This window comes from Rhincodon typus, chromosome 12, assembly GCF_021869965.1.
Source record: "Rhincodon typus isolate 14 chromosome 12, sRhiTyp1.1, whole genome shotgun sequence".
In the NCBI taxonomy this organism is placed as follows: domain Eukaryota; kingdom Metazoa; phylum Chordata; class Chondrichthyes; order Orectolobiformes; family Rhincodontidae; genus Rhincodon; species Rhincodon typus.
Genome location: NC_063343.1, coordinates 63,572,738 through 63,590,366, shown reverse-complemented (window position 1 = coordinate 63,590,366; position 17,629 = coordinate 63,572,738). Strand labels below are relative to the sequence as shown.

Sequence of the window (17,629 nt, the reverse complement as noted above, 5' to 3'; positions counted from 1 at the left end):
CCCATGTCCAACCCTCCCCTCTCATCCCCGCCTCCTTGACCTGACACAACCTGTCCATCTTCTCTCTCACCTATCCGCCCTTCTCATCCCGCTGACCAATCCCCACCACTCCCTACCTGCACTCATCTATCGCCATCCCACCTACATTCTCCAGGCCCGCTCCTCCTCTATTTATTTCTGAGCTCCCTTCCCCCTCTCCATGCCTGTAGAAGGGTCCTGACACAAAACGTCAACTTTCCTGCTCCGCTGCCTGGCCTGCTGTGTTCTTCCAGCTCCATACTGTGTTACCTCTGACTCCAGCATCCGCAGTTCTTACTACCTCTGAATTTACAGAGAAAACTGTCAGAGCAGTGCAGCGCAATCAAGGAGAAAGTAACATAGAAACACTGAAGATTGGAGCAGGTGAAGGAGAGAGTTACAGCAAATATGTCGTTGTAAAGACAAGGGGTGGGACTGAGACTAGAGAATCATGGATATAAGGGGCTCTGGCAGTAATTTTCAAATCTTTTCTAGCAGTGAAGTGCCAGAGGACTGCCAACACTGTACCATTGTTAAAAGGGAAGAAAGGATACAGCAGGAAATTACAGGCCAGTCAGTCTAAAATGGATGGAAAGAAGTTGTCAGCACCTGAAAGGGCAGACTGTACCAGCACGCTGAGGGGCAGACTGATCAGGGATAGTAGGTAAATGTGGATGTTTCTGTTTCCAGTGAGGTTTTGCAGGTTTTGGTGTTGGGTCCTTCCTGTTTGTAGTGTATATTTATGATTTGGACTGAAACGCCAGGGGAATGACCAAGAGTTTGTAAGAATTGATCGGGTGACAAATACTAAGAAGGATAGCCGTAAAATGCAGAAGGTTATCAGTGTCTAGTCAGGTAGGCCAAGCAGGGGCAAATGTAATCCTATCCTGAAAAATGTGAAGTAATGTACTTCGGGATGGTTAGTAAGGCAAAGGATTATGCCACGAATCGTAGGATCCTGAAAACTACTGAAGGCCATAGGGAGATAGCAAGAAATGCAGATGCTGGAGTCAGAGATAACACAGTGTGGAGCTGGAGGAACACAGCAGGCCAGGCAGCATCAGAGGAGCAGGAAAGTTGACGTTTCGGGTCGGGACCAGAGGGACCTTGGTTTACATATCTATGGGTTCCTGAAGGTGGTGGAGCAGGTAGATAAGATGGTTAAGGAGGCTTATTGCCAGTGAGTTTGCAATTTGCAAACATTTGTACTTACAAACACAATCCTATACAAATTGTAATTTTAAAGATTGATTTAGGAACTTGTCCTTGTAATTACAAATGGCTATTTTGTTACGTATGCCACTGTGTTCCAACTTGTGTGCAAACTGACTTACGAACACACTCAGGAACAGAACCCAGGGACTGCCTGCCCTTGCTTTTATTAGATGAGGCAAAGTAGCATAGAATACAAGAGCAAGGAGGTTATCCCAGAATTATATAAAACACCGGTTAGGCCACAAATGGTGAACTATATGCAGTTACAGAAAGGATGCAATTGAACTAGAGAGGGTGAAGAGAAGATTTACTGGGATGCACTCGGCTGGAAGGTTTGAGAAATGAGGAAGATTTGATTTGGCTGGCATTGTTTTCCTTTGCAGCAGCGTAAGTTGCAAGACAAACTGTTAGGAGGTGAACTCGATGATATGTGGGTAGGTTGGATAGGGAGGCACTTTCCTTACTAGTACAGGAGTCAATGACCAAGGGACAAACATTTAAGGAAAGTAAAAAGCAGGATCTTTCAAAATAAAACTTAGACAGGAGTCTTGAACTCACTGCTTGAAAGTGTGATTGAGATGCATAACATTTAAGCAGTATTTATTTATTCACTTCTGTTGCCATGGCCTCAGGGCTACAGGGCAAAATTTGGGAACTGGGATTCGTGTAGTCAGATCTTTGTTGACTGGTGTGGACATGATGGTCAAATGGTCCCTTCTGAGCAGTAAACATCACACTTGACTAAAGGTCTTGATAAGGTGATGTGCAAAGGATTGTGTGCCAGTCCAAAATTAGGGTCACTATTTTATGATTAGGGGTTGCCTTTTTAAGACAAAAGATGAGGATAACTTATTTTTGAGAATTGTGCAACTTTTGAACTCTGCCTCAGGCGATGGAGAAAGTGGAGTCATTGGATATTTTTAAGTCAGAGGCAGATAGATTTCTGTTAGGTAAGGGAATAGAGATTACCAGGAGTAGATGGGAATGTCGAATTTGAAACACAAACACAAACAAACACACCAATCATTATTATTACTGAATGGTGGAGCAGGTTCAAGGAACCAGATTTATTTTTTTTAACGTATTAGGAGTGTTGCAATATTCCTTGTATACAAGGAAAATTATTATTCATAAGGCAATATGCAATAATTGACCATAAGGAATACTGATTACATTAATTTTGTGGAAATACAGAAGAACATTCACAATCTTACAAAGCGAGCTAAATTCAGTGGGAGCTTTCCAGCTGCAATACCAAAATCGATTAATTGGAAAACTTCAAATCCATGTAACATCTTAATTTCATTTTCAAGGAGATGCGATTAACCTTCCCTAAAGTCACCAATTCATACCTATGGCAGATTTCATGGTCAACATCATTGTTCTGGGATCCTTAGGCTCACGCAAGAACAATGATTGCAAGTGCCTGAAGACTATTTCACCACATATAGTGAAGGTCAGCTCAATAAGAAGGGCATATGGTTCCTTAGTGACATCTAACTGAACTCCTAATCCATAGGTCCAGGTTAATTCTTTGGTGATATGGGTTCAATTCACACCTTGGCAGGCGGTGGAATTTACATTAATTCAAATTGCAATTGAAAGCGTAAAGGGTTGAATGGATTATTTCAATTTCCAGTCGGGGTCCTGCTCTAGTCCCTATGGCATTAAAGATATGCTCCTTTGGACAGTGGTTGAGAATGACAATATTCTCCTGATAGTCTCTCACAACTGCAGTGCTTGTTGATGCTCACAATCTAGCCTCAGAAATGGAGATGAAACCAAACCCAACATGGGTCAATGCTTTCAGCAAGGGAAGATTAAAAGGAAGATTTGGAAATAAGGGAAACACATGCTGCTCTCAAATTACTAGTCTCTACGGCTTTTCACACAAATGAAATGTCCAGGAATGACAGGGCAGCAAAAATGAACAACTCTTACCTGACTGTGCTGCAGAAGAGGCCTGTATGTAACAGCACCCTGGGGAAGCTCCTTTTGTTTCAACAGCATTCGTTTCTGCTCATCACTGAGATGGGAAAGTGTCTGCTGCTGTCGCACATAGGCAAACATTGCAGTTTTGTTGTGGTTAGGTGGCACAGCTCTTGAATTGTTATCCATTTCAAAATGAGTTAACCGTTTAGTGTTGGCATAGCTTAGCAGAGGAGCCTGGCTGTTTGTGGAATTTTGCCCCAAAGTGTTAGGCTGATGGCTTAACATTGGGACACGATTTGGCTGGAGGTAATTACCACCAGCTTTTGGAGAGCTCTTTGGCTGCACACTGGTCATTGGAAGCTTTTGGTTGAAGTCTTGTGGGTACAGTGAAGGACTGTTGGGTTTATCGAGGCTGTAGGGTCCACCAAGAGGGCTTTGGGTAGGTGCTGCTGACCAGTTTGGTACCTGATTGGCCGAGGGGTGCGAGGGGTGCTGCATTTGCTGTTTCTGTAGGAGTTGTGCTCTCTGCTTCTGTTTAGCGGCCATCTGCTGCAGCTGCTGTGCAGGAGACCGTTCCACAGATGGCCCTGCCTTCCCAGGCAACAGGGCACTAGACTCCGGTCTTATTGAAAGCTGAGTTGGGCGTGTCGTTTGTGCCATAGCCTGAGAAATACCAACTCCTGAAGGGGCTGTATTAACAGGAGCTACAGATACGCTTGAAAATGAAGGTCCTGATGCAGATGGTCTAGTTTGCGAAGATCCTTTTTGCTCGTGCTCAAAGGAAGATGAAGAAATCTCAGTTTTTATTGTTAAGCTGTCTTGTAAGGTTGTTTGATCAGAAGAACCAGCCGGTTCAATATCCTTTTTGTCCTCAAAATCTTCATTGAAGAGATCCTGTATATCTTGGTCCGGCACAGATCGGTTTAGCTCGTCAAACAATTCCTGCCACTCTTGTTCATTCAAATTAATATCTGGAAACATGTTATTCTGAGACAGAGAAGTGCCTGCAGGGTTCATACCATGTAAATCCAACACAGACTCCTGCTTAAGTTCTTTAATAAGAGTGAACCCATCAGCACCATCACAGTTCCCATTCACCTGCACACTGGAGTCAGGAATATTTTCTTTCTTCACATTGTCCAAGCCCAAGGAATGGTTTCCGTTGCTTTGTGCGCTCTCTCCAATTACAGTTCTTTTGTCTCGTTGGTGCAACGGAGACATTGGTGGCATGCCATTAGAAGATGCATTAACTGCAAGCAGTCCTGATGCATCTTCTCCATTCAATCGGAGTTTCTTAGGGCTTGAATAGCTCCCATCTTCAAATCCATTTTGTTGATCTCCATTCAAAGATGAGCCATCAACCATTAATTTCTTCTTCACCCTCTCGTGAAGCTGCATTAAAACAAGAAAATTAAAACTAGGGCATTGAGTTAAATTAATATTTAACATTGACAAGGAAGTCTATAATCAATCTGCCAACTTTAAAAGAGATTAGACGAGCCTAAATAATTAGATTTTTAAAATTCAGACACAACAATAATTTAGGAATAGGAGGATGGCATTTAGCCCCTCAAACCTGTTATCATACAACAAGATCATGACTGATCTGCAGTCAAACTCTACTTTCAAAGCATCTTTATTTAATAATCTATCAATTTACAATATATGTTAACAACTTAGAAAAAGAGGCAGAGTAATATATTTAATTTTCCAAATAATATGAAGCTAGGGGGTTGCAATAGATTTAGACAGGTTACATGATTCATCAAAGTAGCATATGGAGTATAACTTGGAGAGGTGTGAAGTTATTCACACTGATAATAAGAATACAACAGTAACATTTCTTTTAAAGGCATGAAACTTAAATGCTGGTATTAGAGAAACTTGGGTGTACTCAAATAAGAACACTAAATGTTAATACGCAGACCCAGTAAACAATTTTGAAAAAGTGGCTGGTTCTAATGTGGGGAGGTTGGCTGTGGTTGCAATAGGGAAACCTTACTTTAATCATACGGGCTTTGTGGAGACCATACCTGTAACACTTAAATTTTAATACCCATTTTGGAGGAAGAATATACAGTAAAGGCACTTCAGCAAAGGCTCAGTAGATTAGACTCTGGGTGAAAGGACTCCTATGATGAGGGGCTAGGTCAATATTCTCTGGCATTTAGAAGAATGAGCTCACTGAAATATTCAAGATTGTGAAGGCACTTAGAGTAGACAGCAAGACCTTTACCATGAATTGAAGCATAATCATATTGAAATAATAGAAAAGGATCAAGAGACCACTTGGTTTACTCTTGCTTTTATTTTGTGTTCTCATGGCTAAGGTGAGGAAATTTCTTCAATTTTGCTGAAAAAGACACATAATATTGAACCTTTACATTCTGCATTCCAGGACAGATGCAAGAATCCTCAACGGCAAAGGTAACAGTATATTTTGCTACGAGAAAGGGTCACCTAAAACACTGAAACTTTGGAATTTTCAACCTCAGATTATGGATGTGCACCATTGAATTAAAATGATATAACGTGGAGAATAAATGCATCTGACTGAGGAACAGGTAATGAAAGTAGACCTGAAGCCCAAGATCAGCCTGAATGATGGAACAACTTCAAATGGACCATGCAATCTGCTCCTATTCCTTATCCCTTAAATTTTAAGTTAGTGAATTGATGCTCATAATCAATTGTCATTTGTGGAATGGTGCTCAAAATTCCTGCCAGCCTTCATTTTTCTAATTTCTGTTCTGAAAGATCCAGCTTTAATTTTATACCTCCCGTCTTTCCAGTCAGCGGAAACCATTTCTCTCAAACTAACCATCCACTCCACTTAATACCTTAAACTTCAAGTAAATAATTGCTTAACCTTCTAAATTCCAGTAACCCTAGTTTGTATAATTTCTGTTGTAATTCAAACCTTGAATTCTAGGTCATTATTAACATTTGAAATTTGAACTACATCATGCATCTTTTGCTTCATTCCTCCACTACTTTTCTTTTAAATGTAGAATTCCATAACTTTGGATAAGATATGTAAAGTACTCAAATTCCTTTGGTTTCTCTGATTCCAAACCACATAATGGGAGTTAACAAACCAATTGGTTTTGATAAACTCTATTTTTGCAACTATCGTGTGCCACGTGGTTCTTGTATCAGAATGAAGTATGCAAGAGATAAGAAAACATAGCAGAACATCGAGTTATACTCCTGTTGTGAACACAGCAAGAACAAAGAGAGAATAACGTTTTAAAAATTGCATAATGAATTGGGTGGAGGAGGTGCAGGAACAGGGAAAATACCAGTGTTGCAACACAACAAATTTTATGTTTCTTATTTTCTGAATGTGAAGAGTTGAAATTAGAAAGAAAGATTTTGCAGCAGAACAGTTAAATGGTAAATTCTGTCAGTTTCAGTCATAGAATCCCTACAGTGTGGATACAGGCCCTTCGGCCCAACAAGTCCACACCGAACCTCAGCGCATCCCACCCAGACCCATCCCCCTATAAACCCACCTAATCTACACATCTCTGAACGCTACGGGCAATTTAGCATGGCCAATCCACCTAGCGTGCACATCTTTGGACCATGGGAGGAAACCGGAGCACCTGGAGGAAACCCACGCTGACACGGAGACAATGTGCAAAACTCCACACAGATAGTTGCCCGAGTGTGGAATCAAACCCAGGTCCCTGGCACTGTGAGGCAGCAGTGATAACCAGAGTGCTACCGTGCCGCCCCGTCTAATCTTGCTTTGGAAAAAATATTACCAGTTTTCAGCATTTAAAAAGTGTCTCAAACGCATGCCAGTGATATGCAAATAAACAACATTTGTCTGAAACTGCATTATACAAATGCAGATGGTAACACTGGCTGACTATCTTATGGGAATATTTGCTGTTCGCCAGATAGTGTACTGAAGGTGTTTGGTGCCACCTATTGCTAAAACAATGCCACAGCTTTTAAACAACAGGCTGATACAACACAAAAGGGGACCATTTGTATATCCTGCCTGCATTACAATTTTTAGAAGTTAAATAAAAGTGATTTTTAATTAGAGTTCAATTTACATGAATAGTAGACAACATACTTTACAATTTTCATTTGGATGTGCAGGCAATTGTTCAAAAGATGTGGCTGGGTATGCAAGATGGCTTAAAAGGGTCTGACTTCTGTAAAACTACATGGGAACTTTTGAGTTGTTGCACAGATTAACACCAGTCAGTCATCGGGAATGCAAAAGCATATTCAAAAATTTTTTTAGCAGCCTGATCCAAATTGAACAAATCAAATCTGGGCTAAGTTTCTATTAACTAAATTTAACATAAAAAGAGGTGTTCAAACCAAAAATTTGTAACAGAATCAACAGGAACTTAATTCAAATGGATTTTTATTTAAATGGCTGTTGTACAAGGAAATTTACTGAAAACGATCAATTAAATACTTCCAAATTAAGTGATTCACATTTCAAGAGACACAAGTTAGTTTGCACCACACAGGTTCTCAAACAGCAATGAAATAGATTAATTACAACCTATATTTTAGTACCTTTAATGCCTTAAAGCATCCCAGATGCTTCAAACAAGCAATCTGACTAAAATTGACATGTATGTCAAAGGAGGAGCTAACAGAACAGGTGACTAAAAGCTTAATTAGAGGTTTCAAAGAACACCTTAAAAGGGAAAGATGCAGTGGTTTAGGGAAAGTGTTCCAGAGCTTACAGCTTAGACAATTGTTGAGAAAGATGGACACATTTTCACATGTGTAATGCATTAAATGTGTAATGGCTAAAGCTTTTGTATAAACCACATTATATGTGCATCCAATTTTGTGACTAATACTTGTCATGAACTCTTCTAACATGACAGAGTGGATCGTGGACCTCGACACCAGAGGGATAAATTTTGGTCAGGATAGTGGGAGAACTCCTCCTCAAGGACTATTTCCTGTGGGATGTTGTGATCTTTTATTTGCAAAAAAAAAAAAAAAAGGGCAGATGTGCCTTAGTTTAATACTCCCCATGAATAGTTGCAAATGATTCTTACAGATCAAACGTTACCTTCCGAGGGCAAGTCAGGCTCTGGACAGACAGCAGGGCTTCAATGATTGGAGTGTGATAAGGCCTCTGAACTTTCAGCACAGCAAATGGATGGAGCTATAATTCATGGAGTTGCCTGATGGACTGTAGCAGATTGGAAGGAAATATCTTCAGATAACACAACATCTAACTCATAATTCAAACTCTGACCTGGTACCCAAAATTGAGGCCCATTCTCCTTCCAAAAAGTAAGCTTGGCCAAAGGAATATTTTCTAGAGACTTACAATGCTGTATAAGATAGGCTGGGATTTCCTCACTGGAGTGCAGGAGGCTGAGGGGTGACCTCAGAAGTTTATAAAGCATGAGGGGCCGCGATAAGGTGAATAGCAAGGGTCTTTTTCATAGGGTGGGGGAGCTCAAAACTAGGGGGCATATTTTTTTTTAAGGAGAGGAGAAAGATTTGAAAAGGACATGAGGAGTAACTTTTTTTTAAAACAGAGTGCTTAGTGTGTGGAATGAACTGTCAGAGGAAGTGGCAGATTCAGGTACAGTTACAACGTTTAAAAGACATCTACGTAAGTACATGAACAGGAACGGTTTGAAGGAATATGGGCCAAGTGCAGACAAGTGGGATTGGTTTGGTTTGGGAACAGTCGGCATAGACCATTTGGATTGAAGTGGCTGTTTCCACACTGTATGATTATGAACTAGAACCTGCATTCCACCATTAAAAAGTAGTTAAATTTCCCATGCTACATCACAAGAGTGTTATAAAACAAAATCTGACACCAAGCCACATAAGGAGATATTTGGGCAGCTAAACAAATGTTTAATCAGAGAAGTGGTGTTAAGGGATGTTTTACGAAAGGAGAGACAAAGAGGTTTAGAAAGGCAATTCCGGAACTTAGGGCTCAGGCAACTTAAGACATAACATCTACTTGATTCCTTCAAGGTATTTCTAATCAACCTATTCAGAGATTTTTTTGCAAATCTCTGGGGCAGGTGTGACTTGAACCCAGGCCTCCTGGTACAGAAATAGGGACACTACCACTGTGCGACAACAGAGTCCTTCCTTCATTCCTTTATGCTATACAGTCATTACTTAAAACACCTGCAGAACACACCCTTAAACTTGATACTAGCCACTCTAGACATCTCTTAACATGTACTAATTTAATTTCCATACTTCATCAAAGCACCATGGCCGGTGTGTATCCATCACAGGAATGTACTGCAGCAACTTAAGTTTTTTGATACCATCTCCAAAACACACAATTGCCTTGACCAAGAGGACAAAGATAGCAGCTGCCTAGAACACCAGCACCAGTGCTGCAATTTCCCACCAACAGAACTGGAGGAGAATATTTACCACACAGACATTTGTGGTTCAATGCAGCAGTGAAATATCATTCCCTCATCAAGAGCTAGAATGACAAATGAGCATAGAGAGATAAGGATAAACTAGATAACTAATTAAATAGTGGTTTATTACTTCTTACCATTTATTTTAGATAGTGGTCTTCAATGTATGTACCTTTACCTCCGTTGTACTTTCTTCTAAACCAACTAGAACTCCCCTTTCATCTTTAACAGTTTAATTCCTTCTTGTTCATTTTCTTTAAGAACATTGTGAACCCCCTCAACTGCACTGTGGGCTTCCCTACACCCCAAGAACAGCAGCAGATTCAGGCAGCACACCATCTTCTCCAGGGCAGTAAATGTTGGCCTAGCCAGCCACATCCAAAAATGGACAAATTAAAAATATCTTTGTCAACCTCAAAACTTACCAAAGGTCCCTTACAAACAACATACAGTCGAAATGTATTCACGGTTGTAAGACATGAATACTCTTCGTGAAGTTGTTACTACGCCCTCATGAGAAGTAGCTAGCAGATAATCTCAAAATTAGAAAAGTCAAAAGACTCAAAAATACTGTTTGTGATGTTTATTACTGTATCACCAGCCTTAATTTTATGCACAATATGCACAAAAACAGCCTAATTTTGAATTATTTCAAATTTGACAAAAAACTATTTTTGATGCACACCTTGTGTTTTCAGGAAAATGTACACCTCATTCCCTCTCTATGTTTGTGTCATATCAATAGTCAAACCTAGTAATTTAAAAAACTTAATTCAACTTTGGCTTGGCCCACAAAGCAAGTATTTATTGCCTATAACTAGCTTCCCTGAGGTGGTGATGGTATTGGGCCTTCTTGAAGATATGAAGGAAGCAAGTGGTTTGATACAATGGACAGCAGACATGAGACTGAATTCCACACAGGGCAGACTGATAATGGGCAACAGGGTTTCATTTCTTTAAAAAGGTCATTAGGTGCACTAGTTTTATTTTTAAGAGAACTTGACAGCTTCATGGTCACTTTCAATGAGAACAGCTTTTTAATCTGCAGATTTTATTCAATAAACAGAACTTGATCACAAAGTACCTTAATGGGATTTCAATGCGCACTCTCAAGGATTATGTCCAATGACACAAGACGACTACATCAATACGGTTGTCAATTTAAACATTATCAGACTACACGAATCTGGCACAACTACAACATAACACTACTTCCAAATTAAGATATTTCCCCTTGGATTTCTATTCCTGTACTGAGGGCAAACCTTTGGTCTAACAGCAGCCACCTGGGACAAAGCAAACCATTTTTAAAAAATAATTTTTAACTTCTAATGTGATTTCTAACAGAGACAATGGTGTGTCAAGACAATCCCAAGGTTCCCCACTTCCTTTCTTCTGGGGAGGAAAGCTATTAAGTCACATGTATGCAGACTAACTCATAAATAGTCTTAAACAAAATCAAAATCCAGTACACTTTCCTATTTTAATGGAGTGCTACAACACTAGATGGCACTATATGCCAGGTCACAAGATTAGAAAACTAAGGCATTTCAAATATACTTCAAGATAGCTGAAATACATTCTACTCCGATCAGACTGGATTAATTTCATTTTTAAGTTATAATTGAAAATCACTGATTACCTTGAACAAAGAAAATTAACCTTAATGCAAAGTGTCTGCACCTCTACGACATAATTCACTAGAGGACAACACACTTCGGGATAAGCTGCCAATTTCCAAAAAAAAAGTTCCATTCATTCTTGTGCAATGCTTTTCAAACATTTTATTTGAACAATTTTTTTCAGATGAATTAGTACCTCACTCACCCAACTTATGACACTTAGAAAACACCCAAGCCCCCTCTTTCCGATTTTTCTTCTACAATTGTTCATGGGATCAGGACATCGCCAACTAGGCCAGCATTTGTTGTGGGTCAAAGTCACACATAGGCCAGACCAGGTAAGGTCAACAGATTTTCTAAATGGGCACAAGTGAACCAGATGGGTTTTTATGACAATTGGCAATGATTACATGGTCAGCATTAGGCCAGCTTTTCATTTTTAAAGTCCAGATTTTTAAAAAAATTGAATTCAAATTTCACCATTTGCCACAGTTACATTCACACCAAAGTCCGCAGAATGTTAGCTTAGGGCTCTGGATTAAGAGTCAACTGACACTATTCCACCCATATAATCATAATTGTTGTCAACAACATTTAAGCATTATACTTATTATTTAATTCAATACTCTCCTCAAACTGCAATTCTACCTGGCCAGCTTCCTGTTATCATCTGTACTCCTACACATGCACAACTGAGTTGAGTAGCTACTTTATGCTGCACATGTGGTGGCCACACTCAGACACTAATCATTAGCTTGAAACCAAGCTAATCCTTCATTGACAAATTATTTGACTATTTCATAACCTCCTAGAAAGTGTTTATGCACAACAAGCTGACCTTCAGTTTTCTAATACAGACAATGTAATAAAGTTGGAAATAAAGAAACTTCCAATGTAATTTATAACTGGGGAGCAATTGGGTGCAAGAATAATTTCAAAATATGCTAGAACTCCACTTGAATGAAATGTAAAATTGTACTAGCACAATCTGGTCATTGCAGGTTAGGCAGTAATGAATTTCCCCAGTGACTACAGTACAATGCATGAAGCAACATGTGACAATGATCGATATTATATCATTAAATATCATTGTTTCATAATGCACAATTTTCATTCATGCTTCCTGTTCATCCTTTGAGACGAAGATGGCTACCTTAGCACATGGAATGCTTGTAGCTATGGAGGTGACTGCTAAGGCCAATCAGCACCTGCAAGCTCCTGCCATAAATAGGAATGGGACACTATAGTTGACTGAGTTTTGGACAAGTTGCTCGTTTGGAATTTCCTTCTCTTTCTGCTTGTTTTAAAGCAGGCACACTTTTTATTTTAAATTTGGTAATGCAGGTGCAGCAATCCGGGTAAGCTTCTCCCAGAACAAAGTCACCTCAAAACTCCAAACAGAAAACTGACCAGAGCGTGTTTATAGGTTTTCCTTTGTGCACCATCATGAGGTGCAACCCAGACCTGAGCTGAGTGTCAAGCGTTCTGAACAAAGACGACTGGCTCAACTCAGTCGCAACTGTATAAAGATGGCATGGACTTTTTGGCTCAGGTGAGCAACTCAGCATCTGATGTTTTGTCCTGAAGAACAGGTGGTCAGCTAAAATATCAGAAAAATTCCTCCAGTTAATCTCTAGCCTGCAGAAAACCGAAGAACCCTCTTGAATAGAGCAGATCGACAAATAGTTACCCAAGAATTAAATACAAAATAAAGAAATTAACGTAAGATGCTAAGTTTACATCCCACCTCATTGAATTCCTGGTGCAACTGCACTGTCAGACCTATGGCATAATGGAAAACTCAAATCCATTTCTCTAATTTGATGATTCATTTAGTTAAAAGGAAGTTCTGGAACATTTCATGCTCTCTCCTTTTGAAAAGGAAACAGACCCAAGCTGTTGTTTAAAAAAAAAACAAGCTGTCCCAAAATAGAACTGTACAGTACAGAAGTGGCCCTATGGCCCATACCTCTGTACCACCAAAAATATCTGACTCCCTACAGGAGTCCCATTTTCCTGCCTATTACCATCAATTTTATGACACGCACGGATTCAAGTACCTTTCAAAGAATGTGGGGTTTTCTCCCCTCAACTACCCTCCCAGGCAGCAAGGTCCCGGACCCTGACCTCCCCATCCTCTGGTTGAAAAAGTTAATTTTCAAATCCTCTCTCAACCTCCTGCCTTTCTTTTTAAAATTAAGCCCCTTTTTTAATGTCCCTTCCACTCCGGGGGTGGGGTGTGGTGGAGGCGGCTGCTTGGTGTTCACCTCATCCATGTGCCCCTATCTTATCCACCTTTATCAAGTCCTCTTTCAGCCTTCTCTGCTCCAAAGGAAACAACCTGAGATTATCCCGCCTTTCTTCATAGCTAAACTACTCCATCCCAGACAAAATCCTTGCAAATTGCCTTTGCACCTGCTGCTGTGCAATCATATCCTTCCGAGTGTGGTGACCACAACCGCGCACTACTTGAACTATGGCCTAACCAAACTTCTGCACAGCTCCAATAAAACCTCCTGATCTTAAGATCTATGCTATGACTGATAAAAGGCAAGTGTCCTATATATATTCTTAAACACCCTATTAACCTGTCCTGCCACCCCCAGGGATTTGTAGACAAGCACAGAGCTTCCTAATGTCTTGCTATTCATTGAGTATTTCCTTGTCCTGTTTCTTCTTCCAAAGAGCTTCAATTCACATTTATCAAAGTTAAATACCATTTGCCACTGATCTGCCCAATCCGTTAATATCCTCCTGCAACCTTTGACCTTCATCCTCTCTGTCAATTCCTTGAAATTATTTTAATCTGTCAGGTATACAAACTTTTTTGATCTGATCCTAATCACGTGGCTGCTAACAATCATTTTACCATATAGGGTATTTTTACTTCAAATACACAGCACGATCAGCCTATATAAGACAACATGCCCATGCTGGTGATTAAGTTTGACAAAACTCTCATTCTACTTCATCAAATCCTAACAGCATAACCACCTACCATTCTTCTCATCTGTTTATCAAGCTTCTCCTTAATTTCATCTATACTGTTTGCTTCAACCACTCCATGTTGGAGCAAATTTCACATTTTAACTACACTCTGCATACAAATTTGCTACTGGATTTATTGACAATTATAAATAAGGCTCCAAGTTTTGGCCTCCCCAATAAGGGGAAATATTTCCATTTTTACACAATTAAAACACTTCATAATTGAAACACTATGTCACTCCGCAGTCGTTTTAAAGAATTTCAGCCTGTTTAATCTGTTCTGTTCAGTAAAAACTGAAAGAACTGTGGATGATATCAATCAGAAACAAAAACAGAAATTGCTGGAAAAGCTCAGCAGGTCTGGCAAGTATCTATGAAGAGAAATCAGTTAACTTTTTGGGTCCAGTGACATTCTAAGGAAGGGTCACTGGATACGAAACGTTAACTTTGATTTCCCTTCACTGATGCTGCCAAACCTGAGCTTTTACAGCAATTTCTGTTTTTATTTCTGTTCTGTTCAGTTTTTCAAATCTTCCAATACTTAACCAGCACAGCAAAAGGAAAAGTACAAGATAGTTAACCAGTGATTATTATTCTGCTGGATCAGCTTTCAACTTAAAGTACCCCATATCTGAATAAAATATGCCAACACTCCAGTATTTGGAGATGTCAAAGCTTGAAGTATTATACAGTTTCAGATTTGAGCACAAAGCGAGAGAAATCATTTAATTGGGGTTGCAGTGGCCCGAATTTACATAACTCTCTCTGTTAAAACAGGTTCACAAACTTTCAGAGCTGAGAGTCACTCTGAAAAGCATCAGCATTCCAAGACTACATTAATGATTGATCACATGCAGTGATATGGTCTTCATCCTGTGATTTGAAAAGATTAGAAGACATAGGAGCCAAACACTAGGCCATTCAGCCTATTGAGTTGGCTCTGCCATTCAATCATGGCTGATAAGTTTCTCAACCCCATTCTCTTGCCTTCTCCCTGTAACCTTTGATTCCCTTAACAATAAAGAACCTATTTATCTGTCTTAAATATACTCAACAACCTGGCGTCCACAGCTTTTGTGGTAATGAATTCCATAGATTCACCACTCTCCGACTGAAGAAGTTTCTCCCCATCTAAAGGATCTTTCCTTTATTCTAAGGCTGTGCCCTCGGGTCCTACTCTCTCCTGCTAGTGGAAACATCTTCCTAACATCCACTCTATCCAGAGCTTTCAGTATTCTGTAAGTTTCAATCAAGTCCCCTCTCATCTTGCTAAGCTCCATCCAGTACAGACCCAGAGTCCTCAAACGTTTCTCATATGTTAAGCCTTTCATTCCTGGGATCATTCTCGTGAACCTCCTCTGGATCCACTGCAGGGCCAGTACATCCTTCCTGGATTATGGGGCCCCAAAATTGCACAGAATATTATGACCAGAGCCTTATAAAGCCTCAGAGGTACATCCCTGCTTTTATATTCTAGCCCTCTCAAAATAAATGCCATCATATTTGCCTTCCTAACTACCAACTCAACCTGCAAGTTAACCCTAAGAGAATTCTTGACTAGGACTTCGAAGTCCTTTTGCGGACTTCAGATTTCTGAATTTTCTCCCCCCATTTAGAAAACAGTCTATGCCTCTATTCTTCCTACCAAAGTGCACAGCCTCACGCCTTCCCACGTCGTATTCCATCTGCTGCCTCTTTGCCCACTCTCCTGACCTATCTAAATCCTTCTGCAGCCTCCCCGACTCCTCAATACTACCTGTCCCTCCCCCTGTCTTTGTATCATCTATAAACTTAGCCAGAATGCCCTCAGTTCCTTCAGCTAGATCATTAACGTATAAGGTGAAAAGTTGTGGTCCCAACACTGACCCTTGCGGAACACCACTAGTCACCGGCTGCCATCCTGAGAACGACCCTTTCATCCCCACTCTCTGGCTGTCTGGCAGCAAGCAATCTTCTATCCATGTTAGTACCTTGCTTCTAACACCATGAGCTCTTATCTTACTCAGCAGCATCCCGTGTGGCACTTTGTCAAAAGGCCTTCTGTACGTCCAAGTAGATAATATCCACTGGCTCTCCTTGGTCTAACCCGCTCGCTACCTACTCAAAGAATTCAAACTGATTCGTCAGGCATTGATGAAACCATGCTGACTTTGCCCTATTTTACCATGCACTTCCAAGTATTCAGAAATCGCATCCTTCATAACAGACTCCAAAATCTCACCAACAACCAAGGCCAGGCTAATCAGCCTGTAATTTCCTGTCTTTTGCCTTACTTCCTTCTTGAACAGGGGCAGAGGCGGATGATGTTGGTGATTTTCCAGTCCTCTGGGACCCTCCCTGACTCCAGTAATTTCGGAAAGATCACCACTAACATCTCCACTATTTTTTCAGTTATCTCCTTCAGAAAGGAATCTTCCATTGCCAATGGTTTGTTAACGGGTTATAGCGTTCGAAACAGTATGATGCCAAGTGGTTTGCTTAAAATAAAAGAACTTTGAATTTTCAAACATTTTCACAGAAATCCAGTGGAATTTATGATCTTACCTGTGTTATCAGCATTGAATCAGATAGAAATATATTCAGCAACATTTTCAAAGTGCATTACTGAAAATGGATAGCATCACATTATATATGCATATCCTCAAAATGAATGGATTCGTCACACCAGTTGCACATAATAACACAAGCAAAATAGGAATTCTGTTGAACTAGGATTCAGAAGTAACGTGTCCAGTTAACAGCTACAGATGATTTTTGGTCAGGGCTCAGTGATAGCACTCGTGATTCACAGCAAGGCAGCTGCAAAAACACCAGTCAGTCATTCAGGTGAGATATTAACAAGAGGCTTCATCTCTCTTCACAGGTGGGAATAAAAACATTGCTTTATTTTGAGTAGTGCAGACTCCCTGGTGCTCGTGCCAAAATTTAATCAAAACCTAAACAAACCACGTGAAGGCACTAGAGAGGGTGCCAAAAACAAGATTTGAGAATAGTTCCAGAAGTGAGGGACTTCCATCATACAGATAGATTTGCAAAGCTGGGGCTGGTCTCCTTAGTAGAGGTGGGGGTGGATTTGGAGTTGAAGAAGTAGCTTGATGGTTACAGAAAGCCAGACCCCATGACACATCAAACAGCCGCCTCCTGTACTGTAACCATTCTGCACTGTATATATCTCAAAGTTGCTAAGCATGCAGGGCACTTCCCACACTTTGCCAAATTACAACAATAACTACATATGAGGAATAATTCGTTGGTATCGTTGCATTTTGTCATGATCGGAGTATGAAAAATGCAACATAAAGGGCAAGCTCTTTCCTTGACTTGAGCCTGAGGCAGATAGTGGTGAGAGCATCTGTTGGGGGTTCAGATTGGGGGTTAAACTGGAGCTAACTGCTGACATTAAGACAACTCCTGTAAAATGAAGGGTCTTAAGCTAGTCACTAGTCATGGTGA

The 17,629-nt window shown here is 40.3% G+C and overlaps 1 protein-coding gene across 1 annotated transcript in view; it reads right to left on the bottom strand.

Moving 5' to 3' along the window:
* The window catches only part of maml1 (mastermind-like transcriptional coactivator 1), an 84,177-nt gene that overhangs the window by 31,445 nt on the left and 35,103 nt on the right, over positions 1 to 17,629 (bottom strand). The window contains exon 2 of the mRNA XM_020515095.2: positions 3,175 to 4,557. Coding sequence (XP_020370684.1) covers positions 3,175 to 4,557 — 1,383 coding nt within the window. The remainder of the gene's footprint in view (positions 1 to 3,174; positions 4,558 to 17,629) is intronic.